Below are 19,881 nucleotides of genomic sequence, written 5' to 3'. Positions count from 1 at the left end.
CCCATTTCAGGGCGTCCAAAGGCAGGGAGCCAGACAGTAGAAGGTCCTATTTTTCCCAGCACTCTTATTGACAGAGCACCTCCTCCGTGCCAGGTGTTGTCTGATATGGTCTATCACGCTTCTGACAATCCTGGCAGGTAGGTGTGAACATCCTCTCCTACAGACTTGGGGTCCAGAAAAGTTAGGGCAACACAACAGGCATGTGCCCCTGGGCCCATCTAACCCCAAGGACTGAGTTCGCCTTACTCGGCTATACGAACCATTACCCTAGGAAAAATGCAGTTGAAATGAGATCCAAGGGCAAGTGTGAAGGTCAAAGAGGTCATCTGTGGACATCCCAGGGGAGGGAGTCGGGGCTCATGAACACATGTTTTGCTTTGTGGTAGGTGATGTTGGGTTTTCAGTTGACTCTCATCATAGATCCATATGAACCTCCAGTCTGTGGAGCCTTCATCGTTTTGCTGATACTGCTTCCAGCCACGTGCAGAACAGAAACCCCTGCTTTAGCATCGCCCGATGCATGGTGGTCTCGAGATGGCTTTGGCAGCAGCGAGGGGAATGACTTCTTGGTTGGGTGGTTTTTTAGTTAGTGGCACTTGGGTACGCTCAGTGTCACACCATGCCTCCCAATTTGGGGCCCACACAGCAACCCAAGTAAACTCTCTAATACACAACCTGGCCAAGTCACTTCCTTGCCTTCAGTGGTTCCCGTGGCTGTTCGCTGTCCTTGGGACAGACAGGAAGACTTGCTGCCTGCCAATTTGTGGTGTGGACTTCCACACCACACCTCACGTGGACCCTGACCCTCAGGCAGGCCAGACCACTCATTGTTACACCCATCTCACTCGAGGCCGTGTATCTTCTCTGACTACATAACCCTCCTGCCTCCCCACTGCATGACTGAGCAGCGCGGAGCTTCTCCAGGATACAGTCTCTGACTCCGCTGGGTCAGGTGGGATGCTGCTCTGCTGCCCCGCATCACTCTGTGTTTCCACTTAATACGGCGTCAATCATCCTGCCCTGTGTCTCTTTGTGTCTCAGTTTCCCTCCTCCACCCCCAGTATTCCAGAGGCCTCTAGAGTGGACTTCCAGCGCCAACACGGTATCTACCACACAACGTGGGCTGGGAAGATGATAAATGAAAGGATGAATGAGTGGCTGCAGGGGTTTGGGTCCTGAACACATGCAGAGGGCAACAGTGCCAGCTTGGAAGGGTTGGAAAAGCATCGGGAAGGTGATGTCAGATCTTAGGCAAGCATACAATTGTGGCGAGGTTGGGTAATGAACAAGGGAAGCTTGTATTTCACAGAAGATGGACAGAGGAAGAGGAATACGATGTCATAGGCAGCACTAAACGTGAAGTGATGGGAATAGATAGATAGTGTTATCTTTCCAGAGGCACAAGTGTTACAGCAGTTGGAGGTGGCAGTGAGGGCCAGCATGGAAAATATAGATATTCTCAAACCAGATGGTAACAAAAATGGAAGGCGTCTGAGTGAAGACAGTGAGAGGACAAACAAACATGGTAGTACAGATGGGAATCGTTCAGAGGTGTGCACTAAAGCCTAGAATACTTTATTAAGTCAGAGCTCCCATATAACGTAGAGGCAAGGTATCTTAGAAACTGGGACTTTTGGATCTGTGGGCAAATGACAAATGCTTTTCTCATCTACAATGATTTCTAAAAGTGTCGAAAAACTGCAAAGGAACGTCTACTCTCCAAAGTGGATTTCACCAATGAGGAAGGGTCATCCAAGATGAGAGAATGAATAAAGCTTCCAGTAAACAAGAATGAGCATCCCTGGAGTAAACTAGGGTTTGTCCAGGTGAAGATTTTAGGAAAGCAGTTTTCAAAAATATGACAGCTCTATTGTCTGAGACACAGTGAAAATGTGGCTCCAGAGGGAAATACAATTTCGATTCCGTAAATGATCTCAATGAAGAAAACAGTCTATATACAAACTCTAGGGTCTCCAGGCCTGCCATCTCCCAACCCCTTGCCCACTGGCAGAAGGTGGTTTTGTGCAGGCAGAAGTCCCCTCTCCTTGCCCCTGCCACTGGGCAAAGTGGTTGCTGCCCTGTTGGCTCGATGTCTCCCACCCCTGACCCAGGATCACTGGGCAGTCTGGAAAACTACCTTCTGTCCTGGCAGGCAGCACCAGCAGGGAGCAAGGAAGAACACCAGTAGTGTCGGTTAACAAAGCAGACCAGGATAGAATAGTCAGCCCTCTGAAAACTAAGTTGTTATTGGAACCACAGCCCACAAAAGTGGGCCAGAATTTATGTGATAAACCTAAACAGTATGATTTAAAATAGAAAATCTGAACAGGATCTAGAGTGTCCTAACAGACCATACACAATGTCCACAATACAATGGAAAAGTACTCATCCTACCAAGGACAGAGAAAATTACAACTTGAGTGATGAAATACAATGAACAGGGCACCTGGGTGGCTCAGTCAATTAAGCGGCTGGCTCTTAATTTTGGTTCAGGTCATGATATCAGTGTCCTGGAATTCAACCCTGCATCAGGCTCTGTGCTCAGCAGGGAGTCTGCTTAAGGATTCTCTCTCCCTCTCCCTCTGCCGTTCCCTGCATTCCCTGTCTCTCTCAAATAAATACATAAGCCTTAAAAAAAAAAAAAAAGAGAGAGAGCGAAAAGAAAAGATAATCAACAAGTGTCAGTATGGAGATGACACATGTATCAGAATTATTCAATAAGGATTTTAAAGCAGGCATAACAAAAATGCTTGAATGAACAATTACAAATACTCTTGAAACAAAAATATTTTTTTAATCTACCAAGAAATAGAGAATATAAAGAAGAACCAAAGGGAAATCATAGGACTTAAAAGTTCCAATTAAAAAAAAACTCACTAAATGGGCTCAGTAATGAAATAAAAGTGATAAGGGAGAGAATCAATGAAATAAAGGATAGAACAATAGAAATGACCCTGTCTGAAAAACAGAGAAAATCAACTAACAAAAAAAAAAAAAAAAAGAACAGAGACTCAGAGATCTATGTATCAATAACAAACCACATAATATTCATATCCTTAAAGTCCCAGAAAGATGTAAAGCTGAAAAAAAAATTTAAAGAAAGAATGGTGGCTGAAAACTTCTCAAATTTGGTGAAAGTCACCAACCTGCAAATTTAAGAACTTGAGCAAACCCCAAACATGATAAATTCAAGCAATCAATAACAAGACACATATGAGTTAAAAATCTGAAGAAAAAAACCCTACATACCAAGAAAATTAAAAATCAAAAGAAAAAGAAAAAATCTTGAAAGCAGCCAAGAGAAAAATAGCCCATTACCTATAGAGATACTACTTTGAATTGCAGCAGATTTCTCATCTGAAACTGGAATTGACATGACATTTTTCATGTGCTCAAGGAAATGAATTATCAACTGTATCTAGTGAAAATACCCCTTAACAATGAATGGGAAGTAAAGAGATTCTCAGATGAAGGAAAACTAAGCGAAAGTTTTTGCTAGTAGGTCTACCTTGGAAGAATGGCTGAAGAGGCGCACCCGGCTGGCTCAGGCAAAGATATGAAACTCTTGCTCTCAGGGTCATAAGTTCAAAGCTCAGTCAGTTAAGCATCTGCTTTCAACTCAGGTCTTGTTCCCAGGGTCCTGGGATTGAGTGCTGCATCAGGCTCCCTGCTTCTCCCTCTCCCTCTGCCTGCAGCAACTCTTGTTTGTGCTCTTCCCACCCTCCCCATCAAATAAATAAATAAAACCTTTAAAAAAATAAAATATCAAAAAAAAAAAAAAAAGGATAGCTAAAGGAAGTTCTTCAAACAGAAGGGAAAAGATAATAGCAGAAGGCATGGCACTTCCAAAGGGAAAGAAGAACAAGAATGAAGAATGGATAAATATGGAGATATGTTTAGACCATCCCTCTCATAATTTTTTAAAATCACATTTTAAAAAATATTTTATTTATTTATTTGAGTGTGTGTGTGTGTGTGTGTGTGTGTGTGTGAGAGAGGGAGAGAGAGAGAGAGAGAGAGAGAAACAGCAGTGGGGGGGGCAGAAGGAGAAGCAGACTCCCCACGAACAGGGAGCTCTACAGGGAGCTCCATCCCAGGATGCTGACATCATGACCTGAGCCAAAGGCAGACACGTTTAACTGACTGAGCCACCCTGGTGACCCTAAAATCACATTTGATGGTTGAAACAAAAATAATTAAGTGATGCCTAGTGCATGTAGAAGAAATGTTTAAGACAATTATATTTCAAAAATGGAAAGGTTCAAAAGACATAAGTGGAAATTAGTTTTCAAGACTTGACTCAAAGTGGTATAATGTTGATGTTGATAGACTGTAATAAATTATACATGTGTATTGTAATGCCCAGGAAAAAAGTAAGAAAACTATTTCAAATGAAGAACTAAACAAACAAACAAACAAACAAAAACTATAAATAAATCAAAATCGAATTCTAAAACAAGCTCAAGTAACCCATAGGAAAGTAAGAAAAGAAAAGCTGGTAATGGGAAACAGAGGGACAAAGAGAAAATGCATAATAATGTGGCAGATTTAAGCCCTAACACATCAATAATTACTTTAATGTAAATGGTTTAAATACACCAATTAGAAGGCAGAGAGTGTGGCAAAAGTAGATTAAAAAGCATGACTCCACTCTCCGCTGTATCCAAGAAATCAACAACAGAGTTTCTATTTATATGCAGCAAACACTGATGTAACTGAAAGGAGAAATCAATATATCCACAATTGTATTGGGACCTTTAACACCCCACTCTCAGAAATCAGCAAAGCTATAGATGAAATGAACAACACCATAAACCAAAAGGATCTAATGAATAATTATAGACTACTCTATGCAACAACAGTGGAATAAACATTCTTTCCATGCACTTAGGATAGTCACCAAGACAGACCATATCATGGGTCATGAAACAAACCCCAACAAAATGGAAATGAATTGAAGTTGCATAGAGTGTGTTTCCGGACAATGGGATCAAAATAGAAAATAATAACAGACAGACAGCAGGAAAACCTCTAAACACTTGGAATTTTTTTTTCAAAAATTAAATAATACATGGGCTATAAAGTCTCAAAGAAAAAATTTTAAAAATAGGACTGATTGTAAGTGAGAATAGAACATACCAATTATTTGATTCAGCTAAAGTAGTATTGGGAGGAAAATTTATAGCAGCCCTAGAGGCTCACATTACAAATCAGAAATGATCTCAAGCCGATAAACTAGGTTCCTAGCTCAAGGAACTGGAAGAGAAGAGCAAAATAAACCCTTAGTAACAAGAAAAAATAAATAAAAATTAAAAAAAAAATAGAGGTCAAAGCAGAAATCAATGAGATTTAAAATAGGAAAACAAAAGAGAAGCTCAGTAGAGGAAAATGCTGATTCTTTGAATAAAATTGATAAAGTTCTGGCAAAACTGATGAAGAGAAAAAGAAAAAAAGACACAAATCACCAATATCGGGAACGAAACGGGTGCTATTTCCACAGATCCTGCAACCCTTCCAAGAAAATAAGATTCTATCACTGACTTCATGCTCACAACTTAGATGAAATGAAGCGACTTCTCCAAAATTACAAACAAACTACCAAGACTCAACCAATATTAAACAATATGAATACCTACATCTATTAAATAAACTGAATGTATACTTAAAACCTCCTATAAAAGAAATATCCAGGCCCAGATAATTTTAATGGAGTCTTTTATCAAGCCTTTAGGAGAAGTAACGCTGTTTTATCCACTTTCTTATGGATTATGGAAGAGTAGAGAACACTTTCTAACTCATTTTAGGAGGTCAGGATTACCTTGAAATGAAAACCAAAGACAGTGCAAAAGAAAAAAACTGAAGACCAGTGTCTTTCATGGAATTTGACACAAAAATCCTTAACAAAATATTGGTAAACCTTATCAAGCAATGTATAAAAAGAATCTATATACCATTACTAAGTGGAATTTCTAGGTATACAAGCTGGTTCGATACCCAGAAATTGATCAATATGATCAACCATATCAATGAGCTAAGGAAGAAAAAATCACATAACCATATAACTGATGCAGAAAAAACACTTGACAAAATCGAATTCACAATAAAGCTCTCATAATTAAAATTCATAATTCTAACTCTCATAAAAAATAATAAATTCATAATAAAAACTCTCAGCACACTAGAAATAAAAGAGAATTTCCTTAACTTAGAAAAAAAGGAGCATCGGGGGTGCCTGGGTGGCTCAGTCAGTTGAGTGCCCAACTCTTTTAATTTTGGCTAGGGTCCTGGGATCAAGCCCCGTGTTGGGCACCATGCTCAGTGTGGAGTCTTCTTGTCCCTCTTCCTTCACTCCTCTTCCTACTTGCTCACTCTCTTACTCTTGAATAAATAAATGAATAAAATTTTTTTTTAAAAGGAGCATCTAAGAAATATCTAAAGCTAACATTATCCAGAATCATTTTGTCTGAAGATTGGGAACGAGGCAAGGATGTCTCTTTTCACTCTCTCATTCAGCCCCATGTTATATACTATTGACAAATAAGTGGAAATCACCATTAAAACATAATGGCATTCACAGTCACTCCAAAGGAAATGAAATATTTCAGGATAAAGGTAACAAAATGTATATAGGATCTGTATGCTGAAAGTTATAAAATACTGATTAAAATATTGATTAAAAACTGTCAGTTCTCCAAAACTGATCTGGAGGTATGACACAGCTCTGCCAAAATCCCTGCAAGGTTTTCTGTAGATATTGATAAGCTCATGCTAAAATTTACCTGGAAAAGGACAAGCCACAGAATGGCTAAAGTCATCCTGAAAAAGATGAATAGAATGTGACGAATAATGACTTGTTGAAGCTCACAATAGAGCCACAGTGATCAAGACAGTGTGGGATGGGAGGAGGGATAGACATACAGAGTTATGTAACAGAATAAAGGACACAGAAATAGTCCTTACACAGCTATCACCAACTGGGTTGTGTTGTTTTTTTTTGACAGTTACAGAAGTAATTTAATGGAGGAAACATAGCGTTTTCAGCAAATGGTGTTAGAGCAACTGGACACCCATAAGCAAAATAATAAATAAATAAACAAATCTTGACATGAGTGAAATTCAGGTCAAGATTTGTTTGTTTATTTATATATGTAGATATAAATATATATATATATATATTACAAATACATATACATATCATATACCTATTATATACACATATACAATACAAATATATACATTACATGTATTACATTCATATAATACATGCTACAAACATATATAATACATTGTATATACAATTATATACATATATTACATGTATACATTACCTATGTATTACATATGTATATTACATATATACATTACATATATTTTATATATATATACAAGTATATGTATATAATACATATAGGAACCATGGACTTAATTATAAAGTGAGAAATTATAAAAAATTTTAGAATTAAACATAAGAGAAAAATTGGGTGACCTAGGGCCAGGTGAAGAGTTCTTAGATATGACACCAAAAACACAATCCATAAAAGGGAAAATTGCTAGGTAGAGCCTCCACAGGGTTAAATGCTTTTGCTTTGAAAAAGACTCTGTTAAGAGGATGAAAAGACCCATTACAGACTGGGAGAGAATATTTGCAAGCCACCCATCCAGCAGAGGACTTGTATTTGGAATAAAGTGCTCTCAAAACAAAATAGGAAAACAAACGATCCCATTAAACATTGACAAAAGACACAAAGAGGCATTTCATATACAAATGGGGAAAAAAACAACAACATGTGAGAAGATAGCCAACATTGTTAGCCCTTAGGAAAATGCAAATCAAAATTACAATAAGATCTCACAATCGTACACATATCAGAATGGCTAAAATAAAAATAGTAATGATACCAACTGCTCCCAGGAAGTCAGAGAAACTGAATATATGGTATATCGCTGGTAGGAACGTAACTGACACAGCCATACTGGAAAAAATAGATCGGAGCTTCTTCTAAAACCAAACATATACTTAGAATCCAGCAATTGCCATTTTGGGGGCATTTATCCTAGAGAAATGAAAACTTAGGCTCATACAAAAAAAACTTCTACATCAACAATCACAGTGGCTTTATTTGTAATGGCCCCAAACAGGCAACAACCCAAATGTCTTTCTGAGGGTGCCTGGTTAAACAAACTGTGAAACATTCATATCGTGGGATAATACTCACGAAAAATACTCATTAATAAAAATCAGTAGTGATACATACAACAACTTGGGAGGATTTCAAGGGAATCATGCTATGTGAAAACAAGCCAAGCTTTACAAAGTTACATACTTTCTCCATTTAGATAACAGTCTTTACACAACAAAATTATAGAAATGGGGAACTGGTTGGCGATTGTCAGGGGACAGTGATTGCTGGTGGGGGAGTGAGGGGACATGTGTGGCTAGAAAGGCAGTCTGAGGGATTGGCGCGGTGAAGGAACAGTTTGGTATTCTGATATTGGGGGTGATGACACAGATATATGCATATGGTAAAATTGTAGACAACTGTATTCCCACACACAAACGAGTGTCTATAAAACGAATGAAATGGAAATAAGCTCCATAAAGTGTAGCAATATCCATTTCCTGGCTATGATAGCGAACTGTAGCTACGCAAGATGATCTCACTGGGAGAAACTGGGTGGGGGTCACAGAGACGTCCCTACTTCTTTTTTTTTTTTTTTTGCAAGTTTCTGGAAATCTATAATTATTTCGTAACAAAAGGATAGGGGAAAAAATAATACTAGGGTAAAGCAGGACATCTAAAAGGTGCTGAGAAATAGTGACATGACAAAAAGCAAAGTCAGAACAAGGACCTGAAGTGACACTGAGCACGTCAACAAGGGTGACTGTGAATTGATTCCAGGGTCAAGGTCTATTGGGAGAATGTTTAAAATTATCTTTTGAGCAGGAAGAAGAGACAGTTAGACCCAGAGCTGGGAACCAGGGCTTAATGTTAACTTCAAACAAGCAACAACTTCTCTATCTGTCTTTTGGGGGGTGCTCCCTGTCAAGAGGCAGGTTCTTCAGATCAAAATTGGTGGGAAGACATATCAAGAAGTGAGATGGGAAGCCTGAAATAGTTGAGGGCTCAGGGGGAGGGGTCCAGACAGATGAAGGGTATTGCCATTGGGGACAAATGGAGATCTTCGCACTCAAGCCCAAATGCCCCACTGGAGGGGTAAGGTGTTGCAGATACTGGTCCATGAGGAAAGAGTTGGAGTTTAGTTGGACCTTCAGGGCAGTGAAAGGAGCAGTATGTCGAACCTCTTCAGAAAATGAAAGCAATCTTCAGCAGAAATAAGAGAAAGGAGGGAGGGTGGGAGAAAGAAAGGAAGATGCTTGAAGCCATTTAGTGCTGAAGCAAGTAGTTTTACTTATTTCAGTTAAGCCCTGAGGGGGTACTATGTTACAGAGCCTCACAGTGAGTACTGTCCATAATGGAATTCATCTAGAAAGTTCCATATGTTCCAAGATCTTTGTGTAAGAAGACTGGAAGTTGTGAATGTATTTAGCAAAATGTTCCTTCCAGGGTACCTGCGTGGTTCAGTCAGTTAAATGTCTGCCTTTGGCTCATGTCGTGATCTCAGGGTCCTGGGATTAAGCCCCATGTCAGGCTCCCTGCTCAGCCTGGAGTCTGCTTCTCCCTCTCCCTTTGCCCTTCCCCACCCCCCCAGCTTGTGCCTCTCTTTCTCTCTCTCAAATAAATAAATGAAATCTTTAAAAAAAGAAAGAAAGAAAGAATATTCTTTCTAACCAAGCTGTTTTGGTTTTTGGTTAGTGTTTTAGTTAATGATATCCATAATCCAAGTCAGAAATCTGGAATTCCCCCTTAAGCCTGGCCTCCCCCTCACTTGCCTTATTCCACCATTATAGTCCTATTGGCTTGACTTCTAATATCTTTCCAGAACATTCTCTCTTTTCCATCCTTATAACCACTGCCTCTTGCTGCCACATATCTCTCTGTCTAGCTCATTCCACATCTACGACAGTGAGTAATCTCAAATGCAAAGCAATGCCTCTTAGCCCAACATCCAACTTCCAAAGCTCCCCATTGTCTTCAGGACAAAGTCTAAATTAATTGGTCCTAGTGACAGTCCCCACTGAACTTCCTCCACTCAATGTTGGTTAGCCCCACTGCATGGAACTATTTGTACTTCTCTAAAGATTCCCTAGGAATATATAATAAACCGGTGGTCTTCTATTCCTGCCCCAGCCAGCATCTTATTTTACTAATTCTCTTTATCCTTTAAACTTTAGAAGAGGTCTCACTTCTGACCTCCAGTTCAGACCGGGTTGCATCTGCCCATAGATCTATCTGTCCTGTGCTTACATAGAGGTAGTTTACAGGTTCCAGGGTACCTGCCAATCTCCTGCCACCGCCAGCATGACTGAGGACTCTCCGTGTATTCTTGTGTTTCCTCGGTGCCAAGAGCAATGCCCAGCAGGAGCTGAATATGTTTGATCAACTGACTTTGCTTGCACATTTTCAGTAACTTAAAAAGTCACCTATCCAGAAGGCTGCATTCCCCAAAGTTCTCAAAAGCTAACAATTATTATATATTTTTTAAAGATTTTGTTTATTTATTTATCAGAGAGAGAGAGAGAGAGCACAAGCAGGGGGAGCAGCAGGCAGAGGGAGAAGCAGGCTCCTTTGAGCAGGAAACCCAACATATGACTCGATCCCAAGACCCTGGTATCAAGACCCGAGCTGAAGACAGACACTCAACTAACTGAGCCACCCTGGTGCCCCTAAATAGCCAACAATTATTTTAAGTCACACATTCTCTGTTACTACACCGTAAATCCCTAAGGGCAGAATACTCAACCTTGTATCTTTGTACCGCCTTAAATTCTAGCCAGTGACCCACTCAAATACTGGGTGAGAGGGACTGTTCAGACTGATGGACAGAACTGCAATTGATCTGAACATATGATTTCCAGAAAAGACTGGAAGTGGGAATGACTCGTCAACTTGGAAGGCAATTCCTAGAGGATATTCTGGCATGGGAAATCAGAGATCCCCCGTGGAAAATACTCCTCGGTGACTTTGAGTTCTAGAAGATTTAAAAAATGCATTACCTGTAGAAGGATGAGGGAGAAAAATAAAGATGACAGAGTTGCCTGAATTTTTAAAACCTGAATTGAATCTAAGACAAACTGATTATGAAGCTTTGAACATATCCTAGCCAGCACAAAATGAAGAAAGCACTCCCTGATCAACACAGCAGATACAACGGAAGTCACCTTAAAGAATTTTAAAGGAATTATATTAAATAAGTATGTGGCACTTGGCTTTCGTTTTGTGGAACTTTTTCATCCCTCTTGGCCTGCTTTGCCATTTTGTCGTACAACCTGTGTCAAAATAAAACACTAATAGAAGGGGGCACCTGGGTGGCTCAGTGGGTTAAAGCCTCTGCCTTCGGCTCAGGTCATGATCCCAGGGTCCTGGGATCGAGGCCCGCATCGGGCTCTCTGCTCTGCGGGGAGCCTGCTTCCTCCTCTCTCTTCCTGCCTGCCTCTCTGCCTACTTGTGATCTCTCTCTGTCAAATAAATAAATAAAATCTTAAAAAAAAAAAAGACACTAATAGAAGGGAAGGGCGTGTGATAAGTACTAGCATTAATCAAAGAGCACATATTTTTTAAAAAGATTTATTTATTTATTTGACAGACAGAGATCACAAGTAGACAGAGAGGCAGGCAGAGGCGGGGGAGCAGGCTCCCTGCTGAGCCAAGAGCCCGATGCAGGGCTCGATTCCAGGACCCTGAGATCATGAGCCGAGCCGAAGGCAGAGGCTTAAGCCAGTGAGCCACCCAGGTGGCCCAAAGGGCACATAATGAAATACAATTTATTGTGAAGCTAAAAAAAACCCCAACTATACGCTAAAGATATAGTGTCTCTTCCTAACATTACATGAGCTCCATATTGAAACATTCCAGAAATGTATTAGTGAGAGTCTATGGTACAAACCAAGGCTTCCTATCACCTTGTCTATTCTTATGTTGCCAATAAAAAAAAGTACATCACCAGGCAATGTCATTACTGGGAAGCAGTACTTTACCATTGATTTCAAAGGCCTCCATTGCAGGGATCATGGTTTGGTTGATGGCTGTTCTTTCTCTAGTGCTCGCCAGGAACTCTTCCTCCTTGAGAATTTCCTTCTTTTCCATCGTGAAGCTTTATAGATGGCCCAAAGTTCTGGAGCCAACAGAAATGCTGTCCACAAGAGGAACCACTTGGGAAAAGATTGTTCTCATTTAACTACTGCAGCTCACTGGAGACCACACAGCACTTCCCTTTGGCTCGGACTTCTGATTTTGCAAAATGTTTCCTGACACAATCAGAATTGGGCATGTTGCAAAAACGGGCTATTTGCATGTGGAACTCTTGTTCGTCGCAGCTGCTTGTTAAGGGCAGTGACTTATGCTTTGGGGCATAAGTCAATAGTCCTTGGAAACACCCCTCACTCCCAGATCCCTGAGAAGAGGGAGTTGGGTGACCCCAGGGGATATGTTTCTCTCCCTCCCCTCTACCCATCCAAGGGCCTCCATCATGCTAGACCCAGAGCAGTATCCCAGGACCTCTGCAGTTCACACTGAAATCTCCCTCCTCTGACCTACTTTGGCCTTAGAGTTCATCTTTTCTCCTCAAAGTGTGGACCTTAGACAGCAGCATTCGCATCACCTGGGATCCTGTTAGAAATGCAGAATCTCGGGTCCCATCTCAGTGAATCCAGATATATAGCTGAAGTAGCTTTCCAGGTGATGAATGTAGGGGATGGAGAAACACTGCTCTAGACCACACATTGTAGCATCTGCTTACACTTCCGTGTGTATCTTCCCATGTTACATCTATTGGGGGTGGCACATGTGTGCTCTCTCTGGCCCCAGTGAGACCTGAGGTCCTTGAGGGGACAAACCCCCACACTAGCTCCTTTTTGTCAGGCATTCCCTGCCAGAAGGGACACATAGCGTGGTAGTGGACATACAGACCCTACAAGCTCAGAGGCTTGGGTTCAAATTCTACCTGCTCCCCACAGCCACTGTACCACCGTAGAAACATCACGTGAGCTCTGGGGGCCTCAATTTCCTCGTTTGTCAAATAAGGGAGACCAGGGTTATTATCTGTTGCATGGGCCGAATGAATTAAATCACATCCAGTGGTGATTAAGATGGCGCCTGGCGGGCTGAGGGCACTGAGGTCCTGTGGTTGCTAGAGATGCCATGAGCCTCCTGGTTTGCGGGGAGATGAAGGCAACGGCTTTTGCCTTAAAGGAGCTCACAGTGTGGTATGTAGGCTGGATGTGGATACAGCTGAATTCTAGAAACTTGCTGTCATGTGAGATGCTGGAAGTGACCTGGAGGCAGTGGGGCCAGGGGTGGGAATACTCTGTATCCGAGAAAGCTGCTGGTCAGCTCTAAGTTCAAGGGAGGACAGAGGGTGAGGGGGTGGATTTGCCTGGAGAGAAACATGGGGCTGTGGGACCTTCGAGGCAGGAAAGGCAAGGGCAGCCTCCCAGGTGGGGTTTCGGGGTAAAGGAACCGCAAGACTTTGGGGCTGTTGGAACCTGAGAGGTGAGGAGGAGAGGTGGTCAGGGAAGAGGCTGCGTCCCACTCATTCACTTTGTTTGGCCTGTGGTGTGGCAGAAAACAGAAAGGGCAAGAGACTCAGGAAGAAGAGTGATTGGTGGTGCCCCCAAGGCAGAGGTCCCCGTGGCACCCGCGGTTTCAACATGCAGGAAGTGCCTGCTGTGGGCTGAGGTCCTAGGAGCAGAAACCAGCACAGAAAAGGTTAAAGGAATTGGAGGTGAGGAAATGGAAACAGCTGGCCATTCTTGTCCGAAGTGTGGGCCATTGGAGGTAATAGAAACTTCAGGGGGCTTCCCCTGTGGGAGGGGAATCTCCCCGCAGCGTCTCCTCTCCCTGCCTGGCAACAAGCAGTCCTCATCCAGGACAGTGGGGACAGGGCTCATTGGAAGTGCACTGGGCTAGTGACAGAGGGCCGCTGGCCTTGGATGGAACTTTTAGTGGACATCAAATATGGTGGCTTTGGCTCTAGTTATCAGCCCAGACAGACCTGGGGCACAAATCCAACTCTTTCAGGAACTTGCTGGGTGACTGTGGTGTGTTACTTCACTTCTCTGGGCCTCAGCACAAAGTAATAGCTCCTAGAACCATTAGCGGTATGGAGGATTTAGTAGGTAATCAAGCACTGTGATGGGCACTTATACACATTACTCACCACTCACAACAACCTATAACAGCCTCATATCTTGTGGTTAGAAAGTGATGCCGCCAGAATTTGAATCCAGGACACTCTGCCTCGACAGCCTGGTTTAAGCCTAGTTTGATCCAAAGGCTGTAATGCAGAGGTTCACACTGGAGGAGTTTTTTGAAAACACACGTACCATTTCTCCATCCCTGGCCTGAGATTCTGGTTTTCATAAAAACCCTAAGGTTAGTTAAAATGTGCAACCTGGCTGAGGACCTCTGCACAGAAAAATGAAGCAGTCACATGTAGCGCAGAGACCCATGGGAGCCCTCAAGACTCCCTTCTGGAATGATCCATGAGGTTGAAATATACGCCATTACTGATATTTATCCCTTCTTGACATGCAGTAAAAGATACTTCATAGGATGCAGGCTAATCCATCCAGCCTGCAGGGCTGGGACTAGATTAAGGCAATTAAGGCACTAGATTGGGGTGCAAAAGATTCAGTATCAAGGTAGGTAGCATTTTAATGGAGCATTTTAAAAATCAAAGTTAATGCCAAAAGCTCATGATGAACAAAATTTTAAAAAGATGGGATCTCACAGTGCACTTGGAATGACCCGTCACTTGCTCTCCCTCATCTCTGCTCTGCTCTTTACTCTGTGTTTCAGAGTCTCCATTTGCAAAATGGAATACCAGTAGTTGACTTGGCCCATAGGGTGGGCATGAGGGTCAAACAAAATAAAACCATAAGCATGTTTATAAATGAAAGGGCTACCAGTAGAATGGCATTTTCCATCAAGCCAGCATGTAACATGAAACCCCTGCATTGTCAATGTCACCCTTAAAAATCCCTTAAATCTCCCATAAAGTATAAGACACACAATTTGGGGGAATATCGTACAGTCTCTTCCTAAGTGTCTTCCACTCAGACACTGTTATCTCCGGGGAATAAGGATCTAGCAGTTTCTTCTCTTGAGCACCAGATGAAATGGTTGACTTGCCTTTGGGACCATGCTGTTCAAGAAATGCAGGGTTTTGCTTTATTTTTCTAGCAAAGTGCGTATCATTGGGTTGGAGAGTTTAAATGTGTGTTTAGAGTGGCTCTGATGTAGTTACATCACATTCCATTGTTCTCCAGAGTGACAACCAAGTGGCTCACAGTGCTCTTTTAGACAGGGGGATTGGGGCTGGAGTCCCAAGCAGAGGCAACCCCGAGCCTCATGGTCTCGGCAGAGCTGGGCTTTCTATGAATCAGTTGACCCCAAACAAGTCTAGTCAATGGGCCACCGGGAAGATCAGGAATGCTTGAGCAACCCCATTCTAGCTGAATGCTAGGGCAACCGTGGTAACACATGATTTATAAATCACCAGCACAAACCCAAGTGTTCAAAACAATCAGAACCCACAGCAAGTAGGCAAGCCAATGGAGCTTAATAACAACAAATCTTCAATGAAGCAGGAAAAAAGACAGTCTCTTCAATAAATGGTGCTGGGAAAATTGGACAGCTATGTATAGAAGAATGAAACTTGATCCATTCTCTTACACCATACACAAAGCTGAAGTCTAAATGGATGAAAGACCTCAACGTGAGGCAGGATTCTATAAAAATCCTAGAGGAGAACATAGGCAGTAACCGCTTCAACATCGGCCACAGCAACTTCTTTCAAAGGGAGGGGAAACAAAACCAAAAATAAACTTTTGGGACTTCAGGATAAAAAGCTTCTGCACAGCAAAGGAAACAGTCAACAAAACTAAGAGGCAACCCACGGAATGGGAGAAGATATTTGCAAATGACACTGCAGATAAAGGGGTGGTATCTAAGAACTATAAAGAACTTCTCAAACTCAACACCCAAAAACAAATAATCAAGTCAAAACATGGGTAGAAGACATGAACAGACACTTCTCCCAAGAAGACATACAGATGGCTAAGAGACACATGAAAAAATATTCAACACCATTCACCTTCAGGGAGATACAAATCAAAACCACATGGAGATACCACCTTACATCAATTAGAATGGCAAAAATTGGCAAGGCAAGAAACAACAAATGTGGGAGAGGATGTGGGGAAAGGGGAACCCTCTTACAGTCTTGGTGGGAATGCAAGTTGATGCAGCCACTTTGGAAAACAGTGTGGAGATTCCTTAAGAAATTAAAAGTAGAGCTACCCTGTGACCCTGCAATTGCACTACTGGGTATTTACCCCCAAAGATACAGAGGTAGTGAAAGAAGGGCCACATGCCCTCCAACGTACATAGCAGCAATGTCCACAATAGCCAAACCATGGAAGGAGCTGAGATGCCCTTCAACAGATGAATGGATAAAGAAGATAGGATCCATATTTAACATGTAATATTACTCAGCCAACAGATAGGATGAAGATCCATCATTTGCACTGACGTGGTCTGGACTGGAGGCGATTATGCTGAGTGAAATAAGGCAAGCAGAGAAAGTCAATTATCATATGGTTTCACTTACTTGTGGAACATAAGGAATAGCATGGAGGACATTAGGAGAAGGAAGGGAAAAGTGAAGAGGGAAATCAGAGGGGGAGATGAACCACAAGAGACTTAAGGACTCTGAGAAACAAACTGAGGGTTTCAGAGGGGAGGGAAGTAGGGGATGGGTGAGCCCGGGGTTAGGGGTATTAAGGAGGGCACGTATTTCAATGAGCAAACAAGCAATGACTCATGGAACACTACATTAAAAAAATTAACAAAATAAAAAATAAAATAATATTAAAAATTTTTTTTAAAAAATTACTTGTTGATCAATGTTAAAAATAAGAAAGCCCTGGGGCACCTGGATGGCTCAATGGGTTGAGCCTCTGCCTTCGGCTCAGGTCATGATCTCTGGGTCCTGGGATTGAGCCCTGCATCAGTGTTCTGCTCAGTAGGGAGCTTGCTTCCCCCTCTCTCTGCCTACTTGTGATCTCTCTCTCTCTCTGTCAAATAAATATGTAAAATCTTAAAAAAAAAAAAAAGAAGAAGAAAGCCTTACCAACACCAATGACCGTCAATGTGTAAATAGATAAATAAATGGCAGTACAACCATTCAGTGGGGTACTAATCAGCCATAGGACAAACACAAGCAAATTTCCTAGGGCACCTCAACGTCCTTTATCAAAACTACCTCTTTCCTATTGTCATTCAGTCCACTGCAGTCATAAGTGGGAACCTGTAGTAAATCTAGGGTGGGGGGCAAGCAAACATTTCTAAGCCAATGGTGTGGTCCCTTACTGGTATTTTGTGAGCTCCCAATAGCTTTCCAGTGATTTCCTTCTCAGCTTAAATCCATTAGATTTTCACCTTGGTTGCTTGCCATGGGTATTTCAGACCAGTACAGGGAATAAAAGTCGGCATCGCCAAAGCAGACCTTCAGGAGGCGCAAGTGCGAAGATTTTTGGAGAGTAATCAAGTCCAAGGGCCTTACTGCTGGGCAAATAAGAACCTCTGTGATTGTGCCAGAGTCTCCCCTCGAATCTCTTACTACCCTCTCCACCACCCACCCATCTTTCTCAGGTCATCTTGAATTACTAGTTTACCAAGACTGCGCCTTCAACTTAAAAGGACGTTCCCACTCCCAAATCCCTTCTGTTGAATGATGACCAGTCATCCTAAGGACACCTTTTCTAGCAATCCTACTGCCCAGTAGAACTGACCCCTCACACTCCCAACCCACTTTTTTTTTTAGTTTTTTTTTTTAATTTATTTTCAGCGTAACAGTATTCATTGTTTTTGCACCACACCCAGTGCTCCATGCAATCCGTGCCCTCCCCAATACCCAGCACCTGGTTCCCCCAGTCTCCCACCCCCCACCCCTTCAAAACCCTCAGATTGTTTTTCAGAGTCCATAGTCTCTCATGGTTCACTTCCCCTTCCAATTTCCCTCAACTCCCTTCTCCTCTTCATCTCCCCTTGTCCTCCATGTTATTTGTTATGCTCCACAAATAAGTGAAACCATATGATAATTGACTCTCTGCTTGACTTATTTCACTCAGCATAATCTCTTCCAGTCCCGTCCATGTTGCTACAAAAGTTGGGTATTCATCCTTTCTGATGGAGGCATAATACTCCATAGTGTATATGGACCACATCTTCCTTATCCATTTGTCCATTGAAGGGCATCTTGGTTCCACTTTTTCAATGTATATTCTGCACAGAGATTCCTCAAGAGACCCATAGCTCTGCTGCTGGTTGTTTCCAATGGTCTCCTTCTTCCCTCGAGTTCCCCAAGAGCAGGAACCACACATCACACTGCTTGAACCTCAGTTCAACCTCAGCTTGAACCTCAAGCAGGAATAAAGAAGTGAAAGGATGATCAAGAAGTATCCAGATGCTGAAGGGCAACCCCCACGTAGCCTTTGTGGGAGAAGGGCAGAAAAGAGCAGGCCAGAGCCTCTTTTCTTTTCTCATGGACTCTGTTAGATCAGGTTTCAAAGAACAGTGATCGAGAAAGGCAGGGAACTGAGGTTATCTTGGCTTATCTGGCAAAGACTGTAAGAAATTTTATGGCCAATCCCACCTGAGATTTACGCTTCAGGGTCCTTAATCTCAGCCCCTAGGTGTTAACTACTGACCCGGGGTATTTACCTTCTCCAGCATGGGACGCCTTAATAAGGATCCTACACTATCAATGGGCTAAATTTCTGCAGAAAGGAGGGTTGGGGGGAGTGGAGGGCTTTGGCTGAGGCCATCCCTCCCCTCTGCCTTGTCCTTGCGGGGAAACAAAGTGGACACATAAGGGCATTTTAAGCCAAATTTTGCCCCTCCCTTCTTTTAACCATTTTTCAGTGGGAAGAATTGCAGTAAGCAACATAATGCTAACTCTTTCATCATTTGGTCTGACTCTGCCCTTTACTCTAGAAGAAGCTGCCATCTGGCTACTTGCAAGCCTAAGTGCTCTACTAGGTGCGGTGAAGCCATCTAAAATGCAAATGCAAGGAGTTCCACTGTTGGTCTACAAAATTCCCAGGCCATTATTATTTCTCTTGTGTCATTTCTGATTTTACCGAAAGGAGTTAACTCGTGGTGATTGTACAAACTGGATATAAATAGAAAGGGAAGCAAAGTCCTGAGGCAGAGGTTTCAAGGTCTGGGTGGAGAGGAGCTGAACTGATTGCATTTCCGTAGATTTACTTCCAGAATGGTCGATTTCTTAGAATCACTTCCCCAGGATGTACCCGTCATGCTTACACTTGAGTTCCCACTCCAGGCTGGGCACAGCTAGGCGTTTACATAGGCTCATTCTTCACAACAATCCTTTTTAAGTGCAAATGTTATTTTTCTTTTTCTGCCGATGAAGAAACTGAGGCCCAGGGCCAAGAAAAAGTGTGTACCAGAGGTCACAAAACCAGGTCTGTCTGACTCCCAAGACGGAAGTGGCCACTACACATCCCCTGAATCCTGGACTCCCTGGGCACTGAAGGGGGACAGAGTTATTTAAATGAGGCATACTTTAGAGGACTTTCGTCTGAGGCAGTGAAGCTGATGTCGTTCGCTGCAAACAATACAAAGAATCGAAAGCAGGTGAGCCCACAGAAAGATAGGGCAGGATGCCCTTAGTCCTGCCTGTTCCTGTGAAAGAGGCTGTGTCCTCAGCTGAAACTTACCCTAAGGACACTCTCAC

The 19,881-nt window shown here is 42.3% G+C and overlaps 1 protein-coding gene across 1 annotated transcript in view; it reads right to left on the bottom strand.

Annotated features, from left to right (window-relative positions):
* Positions 1 to 12,337, bottom strand: part of MARCO (macrophage receptor with collagenous structure) — a 37,574-nt gene extending 25,237 nt beyond the window's left edge. The window contains exon 1 of the mRNA XM_032353853.1: positions 12,098 to 12,337. Within this exon, the coding sequence (XP_032209744.1) occupies positions 12,098 to 12,206 (109 nt within the window). The 5' untranslated portion in view covers positions 12,207 to 12,337. The remainder of the gene's footprint in view (positions 1 to 12,097) is intronic.
* Positions 12,338 to 19,881: the final 7,544 nt, after the last annotated feature.

The sequence above is a fragment of the Mustela erminea genome, chromosome 8 (genome assembly GCF_009829155.1).
Source record: "Mustela erminea isolate mMusErm1 chromosome 8, mMusErm1.Pri, whole genome shotgun sequence".
Lineage (NCBI taxonomy): Eukaryota > Metazoa > Chordata > Mammalia > Carnivora > Mustelidae > Mustela > Mustela erminea.
The sequence above is the reverse complement of the archived record's forward strand: the minus strand, read 5'-3'. Positions and strand labels throughout refer to the sequence as shown.